We start from the raw sequence: 20,043 nt of genomic DNA, 5'->3' as shown, positions 1-20,043 counted from the left end.
CTTGCTGCACCCTTGTTCTGACGGGCGGATGCAGGCAACAGAAGAAAAACAGTCCCTTCACGCCATCTCATACGTCATCTGTTGCAATATTTACAATATTAGACATTCTTAGACTTTCTTCATTTCATATCTCAGCTTTAGTTAACGATTCTGATCTCCAGATGTTTGTGTGGGAAACTCACTCCATGCTACTAGAATGAGCCATTTTCCTCCCTGCCATAACTTCGCTTGAGTAAATCTCATTTGTGCTATTTTTAATAACACCCCCCCGACACATACAACAACTGTTCTGGTGCCACAGCCGCACTTACAACTCTGGCACCATCAGCCGTCGGTGACTGAGTATCGTATTCGCTTCACCCGGTCTTGGGATAAAGCTGTAAACGTTACACCTGCTCTGAGATCACTGTGCGGTTTGTGCTTCCTCACTTCAACATGCCAAAAGTCTGGACCCAAATCTGTGTTGTGGTGTGAGCAGAGAAGCAGATCCGTACTCTGTTTTAGCTGAAAGTAAGAACCACATGACTTCTTACCGAATCGAGCCTCTCCTCCTGGTGCAAAAACTGAGCAAGGTCCTCGGGGGTTGTACCCAGCATGCCTTGCTCCTGAAGGTACTGAATTCCTCTCTTTGGTTTCTTGTTAAACCTATAGAAGATCCAGAGAAGGACAACTTAATGAAGCTAATGCCACAGTTATCCGGAGGATAAAACGATTACTCCGTGAAAGCGGCACCCCTTACAGGTCGATGCCCTGCTCGATGATCTCCTTTTGCTGCTTGAGCACTTCAAACTGCTCTGGGTTGTCAGTACCAGACATCTGCGTGCTGTAGCTTCCGATACCGGACGAGGCTGTGGAGTCCAGAGAGTTAATGCTCCCATAGCGGTTTATGGTCTCCGGAGCCTTGGACTCTGTGCTTTCTTGTTCTGATGGTTTCTCTTGGCCTGAGGAATAAAAAAGAAAGAAAAAAAATACACCAGATAAGACAACGCAGAAGGGACGACAGATAAGTGGACATATATGATAATAACAGAAAAAAAAGACTATTGTTGCAACTCCCAGCAAACATCATAGAAGCGAGGCCTTTAATTGAAACTCTGGCACAAGCATGGCCTCAAGGCTTAAAAAACAGCTAACTTAAAGCTAGTACTGCAGGAGACAAACTTCAGTCATTTAAAAAGGGGGAAAACTGGACCAAAGAAAATGACCCCAAGGTCTACTTAATGATTTTTTGTTGTTGTTGGCAGGGAGGGTATGAATGCAAGCGTTACTCGAATCCGTGCACAATCGCAGCTTAATGAATTCCAGAAACACACATTTATTCACACTGTCGGAGCAGGTGCAAGGCAGGAGGGAGGGGAGGGGTATTATAAAAGGTGGGTTATCTGAAAAGCTCCAGGTCGTCAAAGGGAAAGCAGACAGAACTTAGACACCAACAGAGGCTGGTTTCTTAAGCCTGCTGGAGTAAGCTCAGGGATCTGCTGCTGCTGGAGCGAGTCCACGCTGTAAGACGGAGGGAGTCTGATTACCTATCGGAAACTCTTTAAAACATTCAGGACAAAGCCGCAGTAATGTGAGCTGGCACTCTGTGTCCACTCCCCGGCTTACAGAACGGAGGGAAAACAATGGGGGAACACAAGCTGTGCGTCGGGGAACTACTTTATAACGTTTCCATCAAAACCAACCAGCAGCATTTTCACCTATTAGTAGTTGTGGTTAAATTCAAACACGGTTTTTGTTACAAATCTATGGGTGTAGCTGGGCAACAGGAAACTCTCAAACACAAGCTATGTAACCCAACATTAGTACAAAACCCCCTACGGACACAACGGGTGTAAAACGAGCGACACAAACACGTTCCAGCAAACACTCCATACTGCTCTACTGTTACCTGCTCTTGCTTTGAAGTCGTTCACAAGGAGAGACAAGGGACAGTTTAAAAACAGGGGATGTGATATATTGTACTGCTATACTCTATTTGTAACCATAATTCATAGTCCACATTGTAAAATAAAAGAAAACAGTGAAAACTTCTCTGTCTGAAATTCGGCGGCAGGCTGCAGGGCAAACGTAACATTCAAAATTCAAATACTAAAATGGTAAATGGCCTGTATTTATATAGCGCTTTACTAGTCCCTAAGGACCCCAAAGCGATTTACATATCCAGTCATCCACACATTCAAACACACATTCACACACTGGTGATGGCAAGCTACATTGTAGCCACAGCCACCCTGGGGCGCACTGACAGAGGCGAGGCTGCCGGACACTGGCGCCACCGAGCCCTCTGACCTATGAGTTCCTGCTAGATTGCTAATGAGGTGTCATAAGTGAAATAGAAATAGCGCCACTGTGAGCGAACACAGCTGTTTATGCTAGTTAGCCCTGTTAGCCCAGCCTGAGGCTAGCCCATGGGCTGCTCCAGAAGGCTTCTGGGATATCTTTCCAGTGCTTTCACGCAGCTGTACTCTTCCTTAGTTTGAGCAAACAACAGAAATCCTCCGATGTGCTGAAAACCCAAGGGCCAGTCTGACACTGAAGATATCTTCAGTCCCCCCCCCCGCCGCCTCAATCATGGCTCGGCCTAAGGTATCGTTCTTTTCAGGATTAAACCTCCTGGATTAGCCTGTCTGCGCCAGCCTCTGGGCATTATCCCGCTGCTTCGAGCGGTGGGAACCGAGCTGATGAACGTTTGCATTTCTTCTTAAGAGTTGTAGCTCTCCCAGATGAATGCCAGCTGTCCACCCTGCCTCTGATTGCAACTATGCTGATGGAGCTTTATCGCAAACCAGTAAAAACCTTTAAAAGCCTGAATTATGAAATTATTGCTAGAAATGTCTACATTTTGGAAATAGGAGCGTTTATCAAAAATCTGGCAAATAAAAAATAAAAAAAATTAAAGGTACCCAAACACTTCCTTTTATTTAAGCTTTAGTCATACATTCAAACCTCATTCTGAAGACTTCAGTAATATTACAGGCTTGTGTCCTGATGTATTCATTCGTGTTATACGTTCTGTATTCTGCAATTTAACCAAACAGTCTTCACTGTTATTTTTAAGGAATTACTACACTCTCCCCTGCAGTAACACATTGTTCTGTGTACAGCTAGCCTGTCTTGGATTGTTTCAAACTACCAGCCAAACACTGATCAGTGTGCAGAATAACAATGAAGAGGAAGGTTATGCCTTGTATTCAGATCAGGTCTGATGACTGCCAGACAGTTTTGATAAAAGACACGAGTGTCTCACCGAGGCTGGTCTGGGAATTGGGGTTGACGTATTGGTCTTTACTCCACTCCACCATACACTTCAGGATTGACACTAGACACTCAAGGCCTTTCTTTCTCAGGGTCAGCTCCTAGAAAAGCATCCCAACAGTTTTTTTCAGCCCAAGATTGTGAATAATAGCAATAATAACTTTAAATTAAATAAATAAATAAAATCACCTGCTGGGGGGTTATCCCAAGCTCATGGCCTCCACGACCTTGTGCAATTTTCGAGAGGTCGTTGACCAGCCGTTCAAATATGTTAGCAGCATTCAAGTCACAGTCATAGTTCACGTAGATGTCCACCACACTCTGGGCGTCTGATGGGACAGATGGGAGCCAGATGGCGTTTGGGAGTGAAAATGTGGAGGGTGAATCAATAGGCATACATATAAAGATAATAATTAATCATTAGATGAAACTGCAACTTTGTTACGACAGTCACGTGAAAAAGGAAGCAGTTCATATGAGGTATTATTCAGCATTTCTGTACAGCTAAAAACTTTTTTGACAACTAGCAGATATATCTGCACCACATCTAAAGCCCCAATCAAAGTACTTCTATTTTCTAAATGACACAAAGAGAAGTGAAAATAGAGAGAGAAGCCAACCTGCACATATTCTAGTGAGGGTTTGTATAACCATCCATTTGTGGTCATAGGAGCTTGTGGACGTCTCAAGAATATACAGGAAAATCTCCTTGAAGAACACCTGTTGAGAGAGTTCATGTGACAGTGTAAACATGAATCACACACACAAGGAGAGGTAAAAACAACCTTCAGTTGCCTGCATAACCAAAAAAAAAAAAAAGAGAGAAAGCCCACACGCAACCCTCCAGAAGCAAAACACGATTCCCCTCGAGTGGATACAACAAATATAGCAGGTGGATGTCAAATGTTCGACAGTTAGACTCAGAAGAATAAACTGTATGCAGAGGAGGAAGAACGTTACAGCAGATATGGTAACAGCCAGTCAATATCTCTTACCACTGAAAGATGCTAGATATAAACATGAAAGATACACATATATACTGACAGTTCTTCACTGTAAAAACAAGTCGATCAAAATTATTTTCTCTTTTAAATGTGGCGTTTAACACCTCAATTGTTCATTTCCTGTGTTTCCTACAAAGTGAACCAGGTGCCAGATGAACTAGTTGGCTGATGAACTAGCCAAGTAGTTCATCGGGTTTTCCCTGCACATCTAAGTAAAAATAAAAGAGAGAAAAAATATCCTAGCTTGACTCACCATGGGAAAAATATTGAATGACTTCTGGGTTCAAAACATTTCTTTGTACTACGTTCCAGAGGCTGTTAGTGCAGAAACTGCTGCTTTCTATGGCGATCCTTTCTGTCGATACCTTTTTGCTATAAACGGCACTTCTTTGAAAGTCCAAAAGGAGCCGGGCACAAAACGACTTGGGTCTCTAAAGCTAATTTTCCCTTCATCAGTAATGTACAAGGAGGATTTCTTTTATTACTCACACATTTACACCTAATAAGGATTTAAGTGTGCCGACACAGGTCGCTGCCTTCCTAGATGTTTGCATTTTTAATACAGTTGTCTGACAATAATGCAGCTTACAAGTTTAATAGTAAGTAAGACCCCAAATAAGAGGGGCTGCATGTCTTTGTGATGAACCTCTGAGGTCTATGGATGAAGCCTGCTAACAAAGAAAGGAGATATCAACTGAAAACTCTTCTTCTGTCACTTACATAATCAAGATGGCAACGACTGAAATACCAGACTTAATGCTTCCAATTGTGTTACCACAATCATTTTTTATATACAGTTTATGGTCAATACTTTCATAAACTATATGGACAAAACCACTGGGTCACACCTACTGTTAGCCATGCAGTGTGCCTTTACAAACACAACTGAATACGACTGTGATGCCGTAACAGAAAGGAAATGAAAGCATTTAGGAACCACAGCAACCCAGCCGTGAAGTGGCAGACTATGTAAAGGTCCCCGAGTGCAGTCTCTGCTGACTCAATAACTGCAGAGCTCCTCTGGCATTAACATCAGCACAGAAACTGTGTGCCGGGAGCTTCACGGCATGGGTTTCTATGGCGGACAGCTCTTGTGTAGGAGACCCAGTGCTTTTGTCCAAACTTAAAGCAAATGCTTTACCTCGATTTGCATCTTGAGGTGTGTCTTGAAGTGAGAAAGGAGAGTGAGGAAAATGGAAAGAGACAGTTCGAAGACCTCAGGCACAGAGGAGACCCCATTCTTGGACAGAGCCACACACAGGTACTGCTTGATGGCGTTTATGAACATCTCGTTGGTCTTAAAGATGGGCCCGGCGTTTTGCAGGATGGACAGCAGCAGCTGGAGGGACAAGACCTTCGACCGCAACTCGTGGGACCTGAGACGAGGACAGAAAAGAGGAAGTTAAAATCTTTGATGAAAGCAAGGGGAACAACTGATTCCCCTTCGGAAAGTTACAAAATTAAATTCATCCACAACAATAACATAAGCTTGTTATCATGAATTGACTGTCTCCTTTGAATAGAAAAGAGGGCTTGAATTAAAACACAAAAAAATACCCTGTGCAGTGGTTTGTTTGTGCGCACATATCAATGTGTGAAGCTTCATCTCCTATAGCAGGGGTCGGCAACCTTTCTAATGATGAGTGCCATCTAAAATTTCCTCAGAAGTCAATGTGCCATATCAACCGTTGCATTAGCAATAGATTTAATAATGCGCTACATCAACAGCTACACACTATATAAAACAACTTTATAGAACTATATTTGTTCACAGACGTTGGCATAGTGCAGATCAGCTATTTTGATATGTAGAGCCAAATACTGTCAATAAGGCCTGTGCAATGTTCTTAACACAGTTAAACTTGTCAGGTAGTGATGCCCAGCAGGTGAAAATGCAAGCTCCATGAACACGCACAGCTGTGGATTCCAGCTGCGTTCGTAGTTCTGCAAACTTTGACCCCACAGAGTCGAGCTTTTGAGTTCAATCAGCTGCATTTCGATGTCCTCTGTGTCCAGCCAGTTAAAGAGAGACAAATCCAGCTGCTCGCTAAAGCTTTCTGGTTAGATCAGAAAAAAAAAAAAAAAACATTGGTCCATACACCTGAAAGTCCCGAAGACGCATCGTGAATCCTGTCTCGAGTCCATGGATGTATCAGTGTATTTCCGTGGTGCTGATGCTGCGCTGAGCGGACAGCTCCTGAAGCATTTGTGTCGGAATGTGGAAATTTCAGCATCGCTTGAAAAAACTGCCAGCTAGCCACGTCCCTCTCACAGGTAGGCTACGTTATTTTTATCCAATTACAAGTTGAATCTGGTAGTTGGGGTTGTTAGCTAAGATACCGTCATTAAGAAGAACAACTGACGTGTCTATGCGAGCTAATTTGCGATGTGCACCGGTGGCCCGGCCATTTATTTTTTAATGCTCCTTCTCAGATTAATTCACCGCGTGTCGTGCCATCAGTTAAACCCTTCACGTGTCAGCTGTGGCACGAGTGCTCAGGGTTGCAGACCCCTGTACAATAGCATTTTACAGATCCAAATCTGCAATAACGCTCAGCGCTGCATAAAACAACCAAAAAAAATGTATCTAATCATCTGCCCAAGGCTTTTAACCATGAAAAGTTTTTGTCACAAAATGCTCTTGGCAACCAAAAGAGAAACAAAAATCTCACTAAAACAAAGTACCTATAAGTGACATGATCTGTCCTTCAAGCAAAGTTATTCCACAAAGTGGGAGAAGTGTAACGCACAGTAAAACTAAATCATGCTGTATCTCTGCATCAGAGAGTTAAAAACTTCAACAGCATCAAAGAAATGCTCGGGAAACCAAATCAAAGCGCCCCTGCGCGTATAGCCTCAGCCCGTCTGAACTGTTTTCCTGCAGCAGCAGGACGAAACGAGTCAAAAATCACACTTTCAGCTACTTTATATTCTGGGTTTGGCTGCTTCTGTGCAATGTCTTCCATCTCTGGTAAGCAGACAAATTGGGATTTATGTGGCACAACAACAGGGTGCCTCTACTTCTCTTTCAATAGCCAAAAAATATGGAGCAAAGGAAAACATACTGCTTTATCGCCAACCAGATTGTTGTGAAGAAAGAAATGCAATGTTAGTACAATGCAAGAAAACTACAACACTAAAAGCATTAAAATAAGAAAGAAAAACGCAGGGTTAAGACAGCTGGCCTCCTTTTCATACCCAAAGACTGCATCCGCCTTTATTTTAAGTTTATCCCCCTTAGGATATCCAGAAAAGAGTAGTTAGCACATTGGTGGTTAGCAAATCTAGAATAAAAATCAAGTATTTCTTCAAATTTATAAAACAATAAAATAAAGCAGTTTCTGATGGTGATAATGATAATAATAAAGCCACACTTTCGCCTGTGTGCTCCCTCATGACAGAGTGACAAAGTGTGACTCATGAGGCAGAACAGCCTTGTTAGGAAGGTAAAAGGTTTCTGTCTGGCACTGACACGGCACATCAGTGCTGAGGTAACTGACGTGGCCTTCATTAGACACACACAAACACACAAACACCATTCTTTCTTTTGAATTTTCAACATTTTCATTAAAAAGCTATTGAGCAAAGGACTGAGATTGCAGTTCATTTCACCGGATTAAAGTAAAATAAAAGTGACGGATGATTAAATAAACGGAACAGTAAACAAACCAGCCAGCAGAGCCTGAATTGAGTTTCACAAAGAAACCAGATGCGGGAAATCCAGTTTCTCAAAAGCTATAGCCATCAGGTCAAGCCAATCGCATGCCCTTTTTGGAAAACCAGAGATGGGTCAGAAGAAATATTACATGAAGGCACATATCTAATTATACTTTTCTGCTGTTAAAAAAGGGAAGCAGTTAAAATGGGATGAAACCAGGAAGTGATTCAGAAAATGCTGAGTGATGGCTCATTGTCTGCCTTATCATCATGTATCAGAACACTGCAGTTATCATGGGAGCGATCCTCATTTTAAACCATGACTCACATTTGTGCATGTCTATCCCAAAGATGAAACCAAATAAAAATCGAAGCTTTTCATTGGGGGCTTTACTGGAAGCACAATACATCACTAATTCATTTTACTAACAAACAAAGGTTTTCGAAGGAGAATGTCAGCTGGAAAGCATCCAAATAAACTGATTTTCCACATTCTTTTAGATAACCACATTAAAAATTTCATTTATTTCTCATTAAATGTCAGTAATATGTTCCTCCACTGCAAACTAAGTAATCAAGATTGGGATACAGCAATGAACTGACAGAAAGTAAGTCCAAAACTATTTGGATAATTCATTATTTCAGTTGTTTAGCAGCAAAAATGTTTTACAGTTAGGTCTTACAGTTAATCACTCAGTCATCCATCCATTCATTAGTAGAAGTCGAAGCAAAGACCCAAAGATTTTCCTCCAACTGACCACCTCCCCTCTTAGGTCTACAGGGGGACACCAACGCATTCCCAAGTCAGAGATATAATTTCTTAAGTGTGCTGGCTCCGTCCTGAGGTCTCTTCCTGGCAAGACAGACCCCAAACACCTCACCTAGGAAGTGCGATGCCACAAGGCCCAGTCATCCAACCGACAGGAGGGGTTTGGTGCTATGTGGACCGAGGTGGAGCGCTTTGCCGTCCGATCCTCAGTTATTAAACCTGACTTCAAGTGAAACCTCAAATGCCTCCGACATAATCTAAGAGAGTCTGCTTGATTGGTTTTCACAGGCATGAAACCAAACAGAAGTCATTTCATGTAATTTTTACTGCTGTGTCTAAAACTCGCGTTATTTCAGTATCAGGCTGCTATCACACCTTTCCCTCCTAACACAGCATAATTCTCTCACTTTTTTTTGCATAAGTCAAAGGAGTCGAAAATATTAACCAGAAACAGACGAACCAAATAACACACAAGAGCAGTCATTATGTTTAATTTGTATCCTTACTTCGGATCAGGTGGCCCATCTGATAGCGGTTTCATTGACAGCTTGCAGAGCGAGCGAAAGACAAGAAAGGCATCTTTCTGGAGGATGTGGGAGAATTTAGCACCTGGCGGCTGGCCCGGTGCTGCTCCTGATTCCTGCAGACAAACCACAGAAACAAAAATACTTTTTAAAAAATGCCACTTTCACTCTTTATATCCTGTTGAGTGCTTAACATAAACTGTGTGTGATTGTGAGCTTCCAAATCTATTAGATTTCTTTAACAGCAATCACTGAGGAGTGCAATCCTGCATAGTTGGTCACATACAGCTGAATGGAAAAATTGTAACTACATAAGAATTGTAGAAAATAGCTATTTTAGCTTAATTTAAAAAAACAAAACAGGTATTCAAAGTGTGTGACATGTCTTTCATCATGCTTTTGATTCAAATAGGGTAACATAAAGGTTCACAGTCAAAGCTCTGATCATTTGCAGGTGATGTTAATTTGACATAAAGTAAGCAAGCTGCGTTTCCTGGTACCTGAGTGTCGTTGGATGAGACGGAGAGTCTGTCATCAGGCAGGGAGGGGGTGAAGCTGGCAGAAATAGGTGTGCCGGGGATGCCGTTGGCATGGACGTGCTCGCTGTCGCTACCCACAGTGCCCTCATCCTCCAGGGAGCTCTGGGTGCCCTCTGTTGCCGCTTCTGCAGGCTCTGACTCTGCTGGCTCCCCCTCGCCACCAGACTCCTTGGTGTCAGAGCACAGGTTTGCTGGGTCCAGGCAGTGGCCTGCAGGGTGGAGTTGAATCGACAGGGGTGATACACTAATCTGTAATATTTAAACACCTTAAAATGATCTACAAAAGGGACACAACTTGTTTTTTATGACGAGAAAAGCATTCTAGACATAGTTTGACGACCTGACGAATTACAAAGAAAGAAGACGGCTCTGGAACATAACCGCCATCTTTCATCTGAGGTTAGTGAAGCAAAGAACTATTCTTCTGTGTGCTCAAAGAATTTTTTTAGGTTTTTAAGCTTTTACCCACAAAGAAAGAGCTCTTTGCTTTTCCCATACACCTCCACGAATGAGCCGCGGAAGTGTCGGGAGGAGAAATTATAAGATAACACTCTAACTCGTTAAGTCTGGTGTAAACTTTGCATAATGGCTGCAAATCTGCACAGGTTTTTGAGAATTTAAAGATCTCCTACTCCGACAGCAAACTGAAATCTACTTTCAGGAGTTGGCCTCAATAAAGAGCAGCTGGTTGCTGGTTTATTCTTCAGTCAGCCACTTTTCTCACGACGCAATTAGTCACTGCCTTTAAAAATAAAACACCGATTTAAGCAAACGAGCAACAAAGAAACCTTACCTCCTGCAACAGTATTGACCACCTCTTGCAGAATACTCTGGACTATTTCCTGGGCTTTCTCCTCATAGTTTGGGGTCTCCCTGTCCTCCTCCTCAGCTGCCTCTGCATGCTTCTGGGCTGCTGCGCCTAAATAAAAACATGTAAAGTCTGAGTGTACGCCTTGATACGTTGTACATGCAGTCCTGTGAAAAAGAAAGTTCTGTATAGAGTCTCGTGAAAAGCTAGAGGCTGGAAAAAATGGCTTTATTAGTCTTTCATGTTATTGTGGAAGAATTTTGGCCCACTCTTCTTAACAACATTGCTTCAGTTTGGTTGCAGGAATTTGTTTATGCACAGCTCTCTGAAGGTCTCACCACAGCATTTGAGTCAGGCTGAGGTCTGGACACCTTGATTCTTTTCTTCTTCTGTCATTTTGTTGTAGATTTGCTGCTGCACCCAAATCATAGCCTAGAGATCTTTTAAAACCGCGTGTGGAGTGCAGTAAAAGGGGCCAGCATGCAAAAAGTTACAATGTCACTAAAAAACATTTTTATTCTCCTCTTCAGATTCTACAGTAGTTCCCTCATTAAAGGAGCTTCTGCAACACTGTCTGTAGTATCAAATATCTGCAACAGAAAACACTGGTTCTTGCAGTTTCTTTTTAATTATTACACCAAACTGCAAAGCATTTTAAGCACGAGGCTTTTACAGTTTGCATTCAAGGTGCCGTTTACTCTGGACATGTTGATACAACTCAAACGACGTGCCACGTGCTCTTGAACGTTACGCCGTGTGCCTGATATATTTAAAGCGGCAGTTAAACAGCACTTAGCTGTGAGAGAGTTGATCGCTTTTAGTGGCCAAACATGGTATTTAGTGGCACAGGGAGAGATTAAACTTAAAAAAAAAACCAAAAAACCAAAAAGCAAGATAATGGGTTCATAATCAGGGAAGAGATATTTTGTGATTGTCTGTGTCTACTGACAGAGAAAGAGAAAATGGAAAAAAAAGAAGAAACTCTGCGTGCAGCCTTACTTTCTGCCGCTGCAGTGGCTTGGTCTGCCTCGGTTTGTTCACTTTCAGCCACGCAGAACTCTGAACCGTTTTCTGGGTCTGGGTTCTCTCCCTTCTCCTCCTGCTCCCTCTGCTCCTCCTGCTCTTTGGGGGCAGACCTGCCGCTGCTCTCCGGGGCCGGTGTCGAGGGCGTCGATGGGGTGGACGGGGTGGTGATGCTGGGAGTCGGAGGGGTGAGGGGCCCGTTGGCCTCCCGTGTCGGACCCTTCGCCGGCGAATGAATGTGGGTCTGGTGCTGGGCGGAGTCTGGCTCGGTGTGCTGAGTGACTGGGGAGTGCTGCCTGTGCCGCTCTCTCTCCAGCTGTTTTGCTTCTTGCAGCTGTAAGCAGGGGTGGGGCCCACACACACACGCACACACAGACAAAACAAAACAGCAAAGCACACATAGACAGACAAAGCATGCAAAGAACAGCAAAAGCATCATAGAAGACAGACGCATGCAACACACAGACACACAGAGGAAAAAAAAAAGCAAAGGTTAAGCATATAAACAAACTCATCAACAATTACAAGTCTGATCAGCCTGTCTAGATTCCCTGAAGACTCACTGAGCCACAACACTCCCAAATGTCAAAGCAGAGAACAAAAGATGACTACAGATTGTAGTTGTAGTGTACAAAAAAAAGCAGTACAGTTTGCCAGCATACATCAGATGTGTGTTCATATGGAGATGCGTATGAAAATGCACGCACTGAGAAGAAAGACATGCCATTAAAAAAAAAAAACAGCAATGAGACAAACTTCGAGGAATCGGTTCATGCTGGCCCGTGTCAACGGGGTCTACTCTAACCCGCCGGTGCTGCAAAATATTTCTGGTGGAAAAATGGCTGTCCCGGCTGATGTGTCACAGCTGACATGTGCAACCGCTGCTTCTGACGGGGAGCGCCACAAAGTGTTGCCATGCTTTAGCCGGGCAGGGCACAGACCAAAAGTGGGTCATAAATCATTTGCACATGCTCATAATCTATTAAAAAAACATTACATGTTTGTGAAAGTTGTGCTGATTGCCTCCTGGAAAAAGCTTCTGAGAAAACAAAGAGATATTTAAGAAAGAAAAAAAACAGTTTAACACTTCAGTGCTTGACAGCAAACACCGATCCGTACGAGGAAAAAAAAATAACTACCAGCAGCGGAGATTTTCTCAGCCGAGCTAAATTAACAAGAACCCAGCGCTGCATTTTGCCATCTGAGCGTGCGTGTGATGATTCGCCGACAATAAAGGTTAAAAGGCAAATGACAGACTCAAGAGTCAAAGAGGAGAGGCGCAGCAGCTTGAAGGGGGGGACGTGGGTCACAGATGAAAATACAAACAGTGTGACACATTTACCAAACAATGTGATCTTTCGAGCTACGGCGGACTCTCTTTCGAATTCAGAGCTTTAATTAGAAGAACAAATGAGCCAAAATGAATTTGTTTCAATGAATTAGCCTGTCTCGTATCCATTACTAGCCATAAGACACAATTACACTATCAGTATTATTACATTCAATCATTTGACTATTACAAAGCAAACCAAAAACTGACTCCTCTCATTAAACTCGTTGCGTCTTACTCTCAAATCAACACTCGATAATTAAACCAGACTGCTGATCTTCTCGCATTAAATGTAATCGAATAGATTCAGTGACACGGCATTGCGAATGAAACGATTAGTATTGAATACGAGTGACGGTAGCGGGACAGGACGAAGGCGCCTCGACTGGGAGGGTTGGGCGAAGACAAACTAAGCTCATTATTTAAATGCCACCTCAGTCGGATAGTGAAGGCTGCACATGAGCGCGTTTCTGTGCCTGTGATCACAGCGTGCAGAATACTTCTACACACAGACACACAAAGTGGATCTCCCTGTGCAGCAGCAGCAGCACTGCGCAGGCAGTGACAGCACAACAATAGGCCTCTGCCTCAAAGTCTGCCTCGTCTACCGACTCCTGCCTCGCATTTCTCCGTCTGACTCGGTATCAATGGCTCATTGTTCTGAAAGCCCTCTCAAGAACCGAAGCATAAGAAAACTCGTCAGGAATGAGACGGGCGCAGCTGACCTGCTTGTACAGCGTTTACCGCGCCCAGGTGTGACTGTAAACTAAAATGTTAACTGGTGCGGGAGGAAAGCGAGATGATTTGTAGGCAAGTCAACAGAAGCCACAGCAAGCATACGGTGGAAGAAGTGCACAGCATACCTGCTCCTGTGCGGTGCAGGAGCAAAAAGGAGGAGAGAACGGATGAGTGCATGGATGGATGAGTGAGGGAAGGAAAAAAAAAAAAAGCTCTAATGCGCAAACACAGATGCACAGAGAAGAGTTTAGAAGAGGTCGGATCAGGCATGTCACGGCAGTCCTGCACGCTTTACCTGGCGGTCACGCTTTCTGGAGGCCAGAGACCAAGATAGCCTGTGATTTGTAAGCTATGTGTCCAAAAGGAAAGGAGGGAGGCAGGTGAGGAAGGGGGAAAAAAGTGTCATTCAAAAAGAAAAAGATGACATTAGAGCAAGCTTTTTTTTGCCTTTTTTTCTGAAGGCAATAACTAAAATGTCCCTCTGGACACAAAGCAAACAACAGATTTTAATTAAATCTGGTGGCTCGAGTAAACCAGTCACAGAAAGCAAAGACATTATTTCCAATCCACTCTGACTCCAGATTTGACTGCAGCATAGATTTGTTTAGGCTAGCGCTATAATTTATTTAATACTCATATTAGCTTCACTGGCTTTTATGCATTAGTGACAGCATCAGTGATTCAGACAGCCGCTCCAAAGATGAGCTGTCCATGGTGTCTCTACATAAACAGAATTCTGTGCGATTCAGTGTTTACAGAGGCTTCGAACATACTGCTTGGTTCTCCATGCGTGCGAAGATAACGTTGAGCATCTGTGTGAGGGTGGCCTTGGCTGTGGTCTGATTGATGAGGTTCTTGCTGGCCAGGTAGATGTTGTAACAGGTGCGGACGGCCTGCAGAACAGTACCCTCGTGGATTTCTATATGCTGAGACGTCACCGCTGTCAAGAGAGCCTGAAAGGAAAGACCAAAAACTACCATTAACTGCTGACGCAGGACGAGAAAAAGCCGAGAATCGCAGCTGCGCAAAAAACCAAAAGCCAAACACTGATGCAGTCAAGAACAGCTGGACGTTTCAGCATTTGAAATCTTAAATGCAAATATCTCTCAAAAGTATAGGGCTGTGCGATATGACCAAAATCTCATATCCCGATATAAGACATTTATCGTCCTGACAACGATATAAATCACAAAAATTTAACATTTTTCTGTAAATTCTGTGAACCTCGGGCAGCTCGACTTGCGTTTAGTGTTTCCAGCTGGGCGTCGTGTACCTGGAGACGAATGTTTTAACCGATGCATGAAACTACACATTTTTAGGCAAAGGTTGTAACGGCCACCGTTTTCTTTGTGAGTATTTATTACACGCCGTGCTGCGGGGAAAAGCCTGTTCTAACGTTTGAGTCTAAGGTTTATTTTTTAGCACCTGACGGCTCTTTTTTGCTTCTCATCCGTCAAAACTCTGCATACTCAATCACATGATTCAGTTTATTTTGAAAAGTCTCAACAGGATCTTGAGCTTTATTGTGAAAGGTTTACGTGGAAAACAAACAAGCGGACAGCAGAGCCACGCGATGGTTTTACCGTCGTTGTTGCTAACGACAACATGTAAAAACAGGCGCTTGTCTGTCTGTAGTGTGGTTATATTAAATATAAGAGAACGAGAGAACTTTAAGAAATTAATATAGCTACAGGTCACAACAGTGACCGTCAAAACGATGAAAAAATATTGCTGTAAACAGTTTATTTTGCAACACCACGAAACAAACGATAGCGTAATAGGAAACGATAGACGTTTGTATATCGTCATCCCATATATATCGTTATATTGAACAGCCCTACAAAAGTATGTCAGAAAATGTACTTTATTGAACTTTTTCTGATGCACAAACTTCAAATAAACTCATAACCTCACAGCTACGAGGGAGGAATCCCCGCCCACAGACCTAAGTAGGGTCACTCACAGGTGTAAAAAAAGGGGAGCAGCCATGAAGCTAAGTAGCAGTCTTTAAAACCAAAGTCACAGTGGCTTTGTCCATTTTTATATAGTCTATCAGGAGAACAACACAATACACCACAAAGAAGGGACAGCAAGTTATTAACAATAAATATAAAACAGATTCACAACTAATATTGAAACTTAAATAGTTGCCACTATCACTGACTTTGTCAGGCAAGTCTCCGAGATGAAATGAAAAAGTAATCGTATTTACAATATAATTACAGATTGTTTTTCAAATGACACACATATTAATAAGGTAAAATAATATTGTATTATTCAACAGTCCAGCAGGATTATCTGCTGCAGCCACAAACAGCAAGTGTTATTAAAGATTGCTGCAGATCAAAGCCACATAAAGACACAGATGTGGTCTTTTAAGGAATGACTGTCGGCTAATTAAATTCTCTAAAGTGTGTATTGAGCGTGTCTGCGACAAGCTGCGATATGTCAGAAGACGGGGACGGCAGCACACCTTAATAATCTGTAGCTGCACGCCCTCGTCAGTCTGAGGTCCTTGAAAACAAGCGCAGATGGTCTCGATGATCCTGTCGATGAGCTTCTTGCCCGGAGCCGTGCTGTCCGGGGCGCTGCCCGTCAGGTGGCCATACGCTATCAGCTTCTAAAAGTCACACGAACATGCAGACGTAAACACACATATGCAAAAACACAACTAAACGACCTGGTAGCATGGAATTAAAAGAACTTATTTTTCTTCAAAGACATCCAAAGATACAGTAAAGGCAGAGCCCAGCACACAGTTCGCTGCCATAAAGTAACACTCGTGCAAGCACTCGGGGGCCTGCGGTGTGACTTGTCCCGCCACTGACCTGTAAACAGTCGAGCGAGGTGATGACGATGCGGGGACATTTGGATTGACATGCCAGCTCAAACGGCAAGAAGTACTTGTCGGCTTCAATGAAGTTGGTCTTTGATTTGATTGGCGGTAAAGTGCTGGAACCTGATTTGCCATCTCCACCGGGTGGACTGGGGAGGGAAGGAAAATAAATACATTTTAAAAAAGAGGAAGAAAGGGACAGACTGTGAGATAAACACTGTGACTCCGTGGTCCCGTCTGTCATCTGGAGTCACAAGAAAAGAAACGGGGCATAAAAATCAGCATGACACACTAACACTTTTGTTGACATCCAAGCCTGAAACAAACACGAAAAAGCGCCGGGGACGGCGTGCTTCACTATAAAGAACAACCTCTGCTTGCTCCACAGCTGAAGCAGGACATCAAACAAGCTAAACCAAAGAAGACCCTGTGCTTTATCCTGTTCCTGAGGGGGAAAATGAATAGTAAGAACAGATTTTATTACACTGAATTTAATGTAGTGCCTGGGGTAGTAATCCCAGAGGTTTTGTAATTCAAGCTTTGCCATGGGTCCATGCTGATAAAGCATCTCCTCCTGCACGACTGGTAACTGCACAGCTATTTTTTCGGAATTTTTAAAAGACCGGAGACAGCCTTAAAATATAGACCATCGCTTTCAGCAGCCATGTCTTTACAGCATCCCTAAGCGCTACCACCACACCCAGACTGCACAAGCTGGAAGAGGAGAAGAACAGAGAAAGGGAGGGAGACGGCTAGCGGTGGAGGGGGCTGCATTGTTTATGTCTTGGCAACGGAAAAAGGACGAGTTCAGCTCTTTTTTAGAGGGACGACCACGCCGAGCATAGAAGGGCACAATCAGAGACAGAGAAAGAAGCGAGGACGGATCGCTTGTACAAGAAGAGAAGAGGGAAAAAAAGGATTCAGAGCCAGTTAAAAACGAAAGAGGCATCAAGCAGCATGAATTCACCAGGAAAATGAGGGTGCTCAGAGAAGAGCAGAAGAAGGGAGAACGCTTAGAGGGCTGGAAAGAAATATAAGTTGTCTGAAAGCAGCCGAGGAAATGGGTATTAATTACCACAAATTAAAGATGATTGGACAGGGAAGGAGCTACAAATATCGAGCATAAAAATGGAAAACATGAACCCGTTTACCAGGCTTACAGTCTTCTTCAAAAACATTGTGGACAACAACATTAAAATGATTAAAAAGATCTTTGCTATGATTCAGCAAGAGCATCCACTCTGTCAGCTTATTACTGGTCTGACCCAGTCTCAATTTCTCTCTCAGCTATTATGTTGTGGATCTGCAGGGAGCTCGTCTCCGCTGGTTTATCCCTGAACTCCCTGCTTAATGTCACCTGGCCTGCTCAGCCCTTTATTATAAGCCCAATGTCAGGCTCAGGCTGCTTATAAAACATAAACACTATAAAACTGAGTTCTAGTCAGACAGCACAGCCAGCACATCCTGCAGCTATGTTATTACATGGAACTGAATACTGCATTCAATTAAATGCTGAAGTCAAAGGTTCATCTTTATCTTGGAAACAAGTGCTTAAAAATCCTTACTGGAGCCATGTTTCCTTACAAGCTCTCAATCACGTCACATGTGCTTTCATTAGCAGCTGCACTTTGCTTCTAATTTCACAGCTTTCAAAGCTTATCTAATTTCCTTGCAAAGAAAACGAAAAGAATGCATAGAATTTATCTTATTGTGTACTACTTCAGGACTTCAGGGCTGCCGGTTGGTCAAATCTGTCACCTTTGGACAGAACCAGAGCGTTTCCTCCATCTTTATCCTGAGCTAATCTCTACAAAGATACATCAGCATTTAAATAAACACAGTTCTCAGACGAGGGAGAGAAAATCAGGGTGCTGGAAGCTTTCAGTCTGTTTGCATTACACGCTGTGTTGGCCGATCATACAGCAGGCTTTGGCCTGTATGCAGGTAAACAGTCTGTGTTTTGGCAAATGCAATCCCCATTTTGCTTTTCACACCGACTCCAAACCAGTGTCCATTTCCTGATGACAATTTAACTTTGAGCTTTTTTAAAAAAATTTATTGACATTCTTAAAGAAAGACCTGTGCACAAAACAGGAAGTCTTAAAGCGTCAGAATGCTGGCTGTTGTTTCTAGATGCTACGCCATATGGACAAAAGTATTAGGACACACCTCGTTGCCACAGGTTTATAAAAAAAAACAACAAAAAAACAAACAAACAAGCAATTCGCCATGCAGTCTGCCTTCACAAGCACTTGTAAAAGAATGGGTCACTCTAAAGAGCGTAGCAGCGTAACAGGATGCTACTGTTGCAACAAGGCAGTTTGTGCAATTTCTTTCCGACTAGTTCAACTGCAAGTGGTATTATTACACTGAAATGCATTAGGAACACAGCAGCTCAAAGTTACAAAGCTGGGTCGCTGCGTGCTGAGACACATAATGCGTAAAAGTTGCCAACCCCTGCTGACTCTATACCGACAGAGCTCCAGTCCTCCTCTGACATTAACATCAGCACAAAAGCTGTGTACTGGGAGCTTCATAGCATGGGTTACCATGGCTGAGCAGCTTGGATGTGTTAACTGTAATTACAGTGTATGTTATCAAAGTATGGCAGACGGGTTTATTGGAAGACCAAAAGATGGATCTAATCTTGCAGATTAGTGCGTTATCGACGCTGTAACTTTTGGCAAGGATGCAATTTTAAAGACACTTACTTGAAACCAAGATACAGAACAAGTCCTGAGAATATTGGAAAGTTTCAATGTTTAGTGGTCCCAGAAAACTGAGAAAACCTAATTCATGTAAACTCATGTAAACTGTACCGAGTGCAGGTCGCTTTGTTTGTGAGCTTAAATGTTTGATCTTTCAGGCCTTTACGTGGTGTGGTAGTTAACTGATAAGAGCTTTTCTTTAAGATTATGAAATGATTCTGGAATAATTTCCTAAAACACCATTAATGGTTTTCATACAACATGAGCTTTATGTGGCTGCTTTGTTTAAATATCACAGTGATTAGATTAGCCAGTAATGCTTAGTACCTGTTTCCTTAGCATATATTTAGCTATCGTAACAAGATTTGATTTTAAACAGTGATTTGAAATGTACTTAGTTAGACACTGCCCATGCCTACTATTGCAATTACATTACAGAATGAATGCACAGAGAAAACCTATTTAAACTGGGCTGCAGGCTCAACCAGGGTGTTTGTATTCATAAGTAGCAAAGCTAGAGTATTGCATCTATCCGAAAAGAGTTGTAAAGCACCTGAGGTGAAAACACAAGCAGCAATACTTCTGTGAGCCTGGTGCTGGCTGCACAGAATCCCTAACCTTAAAATTCAGATGAATTTTGAGTCACTGGTAAATCTAATTTGGAGAGAAGTGAGTGAAATAATAGGGAAGGATTGTGTGCGAAGGGGAAAATGATGAGGGACAGAAATGTAAGTGGGAAATAAAAATGAGCTGGCGTGAGGAAGAAAGGATGGGAAAGAGGCGAGGTGGCATTCATGCTACATTTCATTCCAAAGCCCATGTTACTTCGAAGCCCATTCATGAGCACCCCAC

The 20,043-nt window shown here is 42.9% G+C and overlaps 1 protein-coding gene across 2 annotated transcripts in view; it reads right to left on the bottom strand.

Moving 5' to 3' along the window:
* Positions 1-20,043, bottom strand: part of arfgef1 (ADP-ribosylation factor guanine nucleotide-exchange factor 1 (brefeldin A-inhibited)) — a 50,368-nt gene that overhangs the window by 13,559 nt on the left and 16,766 nt on the right. The window contains exons 4-17 of one of the 2 annotated variants that reach the window (XM_040043783.1): positions 16,476-16,632; positions 16,121-16,267; positions 14,421-14,600; positions 13,943-13,996; positions 11,556-11,913; positions 10,542-10,667; positions 9,710-9,957; positions 9,192-9,325; positions 5,401-5,635; positions 3,876-3,975; positions 3,445-3,584; positions 3,248-3,356; positions 740-941; positions 534-645 (exon numbers count right to left, since the gene is read on the bottom strand). In XM_040043783.1, coding sequence (XP_039899717.1) covers positions 534-645; positions 740-941; positions 3,248-3,356; positions 3,445-3,584; positions 3,876-3,975; positions 5,401-5,635; positions 9,192-9,325; positions 9,710-9,957; positions 10,542-10,667; positions 11,556-11,913; positions 13,943-13,996; positions 14,421-14,600; positions 16,121-16,267; positions 16,476-16,632 — 2,302 coding nt within the window. The remainder of the gene's footprint in view (positions 1-533; positions 646-739; positions 942-3,247; positions 3,357-3,444; positions 3,585-3,875; positions 3,976-5,400; positions 5,636-9,191; positions 9,326-9,709; positions 9,958-10,541; positions 10,668-11,555; positions 11,914-13,942; positions 13,997-14,420; positions 14,601-16,120; positions 16,268-16,475; positions 16,633-20,043) is intronic. The other variant, XM_040043784.1, reaches the window with a different exon arrangement.

Source organism: Simochromis diagramma, unplaced genomic scaffold (genome assembly GCF_900408965.1).
Source record: "Simochromis diagramma unplaced genomic scaffold, fSimDia1.1 OVJJ01000602.1, whole genome shotgun sequence".
In the NCBI taxonomy this organism is placed as follows: Eukaryota; Metazoa; Chordata; class Actinopteri; order Cichliformes; family Cichlidae; genus Simochromis; species Simochromis diagramma.
The sequence above is the reverse complement of the archived record's forward strand: the minus strand, read 5'-3'. Positions and strand labels throughout refer to the sequence as shown.